Source organism: Pseudomyrmex gracilis, unplaced genomic scaffold, assembly GCF_002006095.1.
Source record: "Pseudomyrmex gracilis isolate BER0280 unplaced genomic scaffold, ASM200609v1 scaffold_97, whole genome shotgun sequence".
Lineage (NCBI taxonomy): Eukaryota > Metazoa > Arthropoda > Insecta > Hymenoptera > Formicidae > Pseudomyrmex > Pseudomyrmex gracilis.
Window position 1 is genome coordinate 5,265 of NW_018020681.1, and position 6,021 is coordinate 11,285.

Genomic DNA, 6,021 nt, shown 5'->3' on the forward strand with positions numbered 1-6,021 from the left:
TGGATTGTCCATCATGAGAATATCCTGATCTTTTATCTCTCGTTCTTTGTCTATCCAGTGACGTCCACGCTTTATTGCTTGTACTTCCTTGTTTGGTTTGTGAAACGTTGTCTTCTTGAAATCCGCCCGTCCTTCAAGCGCTCGGTCACATTCTTGATCAATTTCATAGCCAGGATATGGATGTGATCTATAGGGGAGTTCACTACTAACTTGGTTCTGTAATCGTAAGCTTTCCATGCTTCGTTTAAATGCATTACCTTGGAAACTTGAGCGATATTGACCTAAGATACATAAATGTTTATGATTTATATTAATTATAAACAAATATATATGTAGGATTATTTGCTCAAAAAGAAAAATAATCTCCTCGTGTCTTCGATGATGAACAGAATAAAATACACTTTATTAATAATTGAAACATAACTGAGCAGACAATTGAAATATAACGGCTAGGAAATTACAAAAGTCAATCGACTCAGAGCAGCGGATAACGACTGTTTTATTTTGCTCGTCGAACGGCCCCGACAGCGCCGCAGCTCGCTTATCTCTTGTTTTCCCATCGTCAAGGACACAGCGAGTATTCCCACTTCTGTCAAATCTACCGGCATCGATCACGGGCTTTTCAATAATCGCTCGACTCAAAAAGAGCATTTCGCGCCGCTCCCAACGCCGCGTGGTCCAACAAATCAACATCCTACATATATCTTACCTCTATGATAGCGTAACCAAACGTTTCCAGATATTTCAATTGTATTAATTCGTCGTTCTTTTGAATCGAGATACAAGAGGAGATTGATCCAATGTTGGAGAGTCCAAGAGCTGGTGCTAGAGATTTTTCGATTATAGCGATGTCGTCTTCCAGACCGTTTAGAGAAAAGTCCTCCTTCGATTTCTCGGATTCGGGCACATCTACATGTATTACTTGCCCAACTGCAGTCGTGGATGATGTGGTAGTGATTTCCGTGGTTTCCAACGATAAAAATTGTTCCATAAAAAGGTCGTTGTAAATTTCTACCAAGACAGTCATCAGATTGGTCGAAAGGAGCGGTTCTTTCATAAATCGAATGTACAATTCGGTGTCGTAGATTGTGCTGACGAAATTCGTTAGAGAGCACTTCAGATAACTCTTCAACTCCTATTGTTTCGCTGTCAGTACTTCCTTCAACGTAAATCCGAATTCCCCGATCATTTGTGTTTCTTCGTCTGTCAAACGATCTTCGTGTACTGCTTTCTCCAGAACTTGTTGCCACTGATGTATCATGTCTAGATTCACCCAGGATTTTCGTAACAATGTCATAAATTTCACATTTGTATTCTTCGACATGATTCAAATATGTATTATATACTTAATTGACGTGTTCTTGATTACCAATATGATATGATTCTATTATATAGCTTTCTGTTTCTCCACAATATTGTTCCAAACGGCTACTAAAATACGTACTTGTTGAATGATTGTCGTCTTCAATATCTATATCTTGTGAATATAGTTGCTCTTCAGTACGTAATTGCCGTAATAAACGAATATGCTATTGATTATTTCAATCAATCGGCGCTTTTATATCCTTTCCCCGCTACAACTCCCGTGTAAATCTGTCTTTAACGCTACATCACTGCAACAGCACTGCAACCGCTATGCATCCGCCATGCATTACGGCGCCGGCTTCGCTGGCGCCATGTTATGCGGCCTGCATAGCGATTGCAGTGCTGTTGCAGTGATGTAGCGTTAAAGACAGATTTACACGGGAGTTGTAGCGAGGAAAGGATATAAAAGCGCGCCGATCGATTGAAACAATCAATAGTTTCTTATGGCTAGACCATCACACCATTTTGATACTGGTTTTCACTTTACTTCATTATATAATATAATGAAATTTTTATGCAACATAGAGTATATGTATGTATATATACATATATACACATACATATAAATGTACGTATAAAATATAGATATAAAAAACTCGGATCCAAACATATACATAGAAAACCGACATAGACGATTTTCGTCCTGAACTGCTTTCTCGAATACTTGTTGCCACTGATGAATTGTATTCAGATTTACCCAAGATTTCCGCAATAATGTTATGAATTGCATATTGCAATTGTTCGACATGGTGATGATAGAAAGCGTCTATTTGTAAACCGTGTTCTTGATTACCAGCGTAATATGATGCGTGAAAATAATCTTCTGCTTCTTCGCAATATTGTTCCGATCTACTTGAAAAATACGTACTTGGTGTGTCCGGTCGATCTATATTTTCTGTTCCTGATCTTTGTAAATTCCACTTTGTCACTTTATTCCACGGAGATTTATAATATATATTATCCCAATCCCAAGGATTGTTCCGATCCCAATCCATAAGGATGGTATATTGATTTTCGTATTGATCGCGCAGCTTTATATATGTATCTTCTTATACCCCCTCCACCTTCCGTGTAAATCTCTAAATACGCTACAACTCTGCAACCCTGCAACCCTGCAACCCTGTTACGGCCATGGCTATCGGCGCCGGCTTCGCCGGCGCCATGATGCCGGCCTACAGGATTGCAGGGTTGCAGGGTTGCAGAGTTGTAGCGTATTTAGAGATTTACACGGAAGGTGGAGGGGGTATAAGAAGATACATATATAAAGCTGCGCGATCAATACGAAAATCAATATACCATTATGGCACATATACAACGTTTATATAGTATTGCTCAATATGTTAACTTATTAAATAGACAAACATTACGATTACAAGATATAGAAACATTGCCGTGGTTATTACAACGTGATTTGTTGTTTGCTTGGATAGAAAACTTAGAACAACGTAATATACAAATAACATGTCTTCATTGTTACGACGAAGATATGGCGGCAGTTGACGACAGTGCTCCCCGCTTACTAGCACGGTATAATAGTGAGGAACGTATCATAGATGCCAGATCGGAGACTCAGTAAGTATGCAACAGCAAGTGGAGGGGATACGCACACAGGCGACAGCCGTGTCCGTGTGCGCTCGGCGCTTCGGCCAATGGTTGGTCGGCTGTCGCCTGTGTGCGTATCCCCTCCACTTGCTGTTGCATGCTTACTGAGTCTCCGATCTGGCATCTATGGAAAGTATATCGGAACGTCAGTATGCCGCGAGTACCGGGACATCGATATCTCGGACCGGGCAACACGCTGAACGAAGGCAATCCTATTGATGAAGACGATTTAATAGCCAAGATACATGATATTGAATACGAATATTTGCCAGAAACGATAAACCAACACGGCGAAATAGCAATAGATAATTTTTTGAATAATTTTGTACAAACAGGTAATTGGCATTCTATTCTTGGTGGTCTTGGTTTGCAAGTTAAAAGACAATATGAATCTGTGTTTGGTCAGCAATATCCAATGCCGCACGGAGGTCAAGACGATTATACTGGAGCTTTAAGAGAATTATCGAAATTATATAAAGAAGAAAAAGCGAGAGGAACTAAAACGAGTTGGAAAGAGTTTCAACAATTGTATTTTGGAGATTTGTTGCGAGAACAATTAGATCGTAGAGTTCATGGCGGATCTACCAGTGATACAATCAACATACAACATTACGGAGACAATAGCGCTGGAACTTCTTCTTCTGCGAAACGAGCTCGTTCCGACGTTAACGCAACACCTGAAAGAAGTGGCGATCAATCTTTATTTGACGACGATCTTGATAATATTATTAATTCCACAATGGCTGATATGGACGTGGAAACTATGGAAACAATCGCAAATCCGTCGCAGGGCGGCGGAGTTACGAGCAACTCGAATTCTGGACACGGATCCGGACGAAGTGCCGGTGTTGGAACGATCGTAAATATTCCTAGAAATCCTAAAACGGAATATATAACTCGTTCGTTTTCTAAACATTGGATATTTTATTCATATGGCTTTATTAATAAACAAGTTGTTGGAAATGATGAAATAAATTATATTACTCCATTAATGTTAATTCCCGTTGATTGTTTGTTATTATATATGGATCCTTGTGAATTTATTAATTTAAGAGGCAAATCCGTAGCCGTTCATTGTAATGCCAGAATACGTCCTTTGGGTTGTCGCATGAATTTTCAAACAAACGCGTCTACTACATCGTGGGCAACATCAGAATTTGTGGCAATTGGACAAAAAGCAATTGGTTTGAATATTGGTATTCCTGGTCGTAATCGTGAATATAGTCCCGAAGCTTCAAAGCCTATGTCTGTATCAACACATACTTTTCCAGATATGGCAAAATTGAATGAAAAATTATATGGTGCAACTAATGGTACGAGCGGAGCACAATTAGTTCCTCGACATTTAAATATGTATTTTACTCCAATAACTGCTGTTCGTAATCCAACAACTGGTAGTGATTTTAGACATAGTAATAGACCACCAAAAATTGATCAATATGTTGATCGATTTTTAATTAATTCAGCAGTTGGACAAACAATTATTGACTATGAATATAAACCACGTATGGGAATATTACATGACGTGCGCTTTAATCAATTAAAACATAAATTTAAAACGGCGCCACTATCACAAGCTGTTCAATTAAAACCTACTGTTACTAGCGGTCAAAGTGTTGAAGGCATAATAGAAGAACATTCATACGCAGATGCTGATTCTAATGAAGTGACACAACTACCTGGATGGCAAAATAGTTTCTTGTCTTCTATTGCACAAACAATAGAATTGCAAGAACATTACAATTGGGATAAAGGCCACACACATGGAAATGTGCAACCACAAGTGCATGTTGGTTTAACTGCTGTGCCGGCTATAAATCCAGGAACCGATACGACTGATTATCAGAATACAGCGTGTTATTGGGCAGTTGATACGCAAATAGTAATTCACGAATACGTTAATAGTGCTTATCATTACGGTCAAGGAATACATACTACTAATCCTGATTGGTATCCTCCAAAATATACCAAAAAATATTATTCTGGTTTATCATTTTCGCATCACGCTAATTTAGTAAAAGATGCGCAATATGCAATATCTCCGGATTACCCGATGTATGAACATCTTACTCATTTTGATCATATTACATCTGGCAACGTTGCGCGCTTGCCCAGTCAACGAGACATGGACGACGACAGTAGACGCAGACAAAGAAACCGGTTTATTGCCGATGAGCGAAAAGAAAGCGGCAGTGGAGCCAGTAGAAGTCATATCGACGAATCTTCCTTCGTCCATCTTGAAATACCTACCACACCTGGATTACGAAGAGCCACTCGATTTGAATAATACAACAAATATATCTCCGTATAATCGCTGTAAGTTATTTATTATATAAGAATATATTCTATTTGTTAATAGTGCGTTTGTTTGTTCAGCGTCGTCGTTTCCATGGATAATCCCGCGCACAATTCTAGACGACAGCAACAAAATCAGCAGACAAAGCCAGTCAATAGAGTTGAACCTTTGTACTTCAGACCTAACACAACAAATCCGTCATTGCCACAAATTGAGGAAAATGTTCACCAACGAGCAACGCAAGCACCGACGACGTCATCCAATATTACGCAATACGACTTTCGCAACCAGCAATTAATTATGCCGGTTCAAGCTATTCGACCTCTTACAGATAAACAAAAAGAATTGGTGAGGAAAGCGATACAATCTGTAGATTTATATTTAGAGTGATTCATTTAATAAAAGATATTTATCACTACATGTAAATGCGTAATTAAATTCCTCCCAGTTTAATATATTCCAACGCGCCAATAAATAAGGAAATGCAAGCGGATACGGTTTTTTTTCTAATTGTGAAAGTTGTTGACATTGATACCATTCGTATTTAATTATACGAGTTCTAAATGCTTGATTTTTTGGAAAGCAATCGGAATTACTTAAAACAATTATTGGCGTTCGTTGAATAATACCATCACCTTCATATTTAATTCTAGCCCCACATTGATCACCACCAAATAACATTTTTAACGTTTCTTCAACACCATCTTCAAAGTTAGGTTCGTTCTAATGTAATACACGACGATTAATACAATCTTGCA

General features: G+C 38.6%; 1 protein-coding gene across 1 annotated transcript; it reads left to right on the top strand.

Moving 5' to 3' along the window:
- The first annotated feature begins 3,118 nt into the window (after positions 1–3,118).
- LOC109855740 lies at positions 3,119–5,683 on the top strand. The gene is made up of 2 exons (XM_020430291.1): positions 3,119–5,283; positions 5,327–5,683. The coding sequence occupies exon 1, from the start codon at positions 3,119–3,121 to the stop codon at positions 5,252–5,254; it is 2,136 nt and encodes a 711-aa protein (XP_020285880.1). The 3' UTR covers positions 5,255–5,283; positions 5,327–5,683.
- Positions 5,684–6,021: the final 338 nt, after the last annotated feature.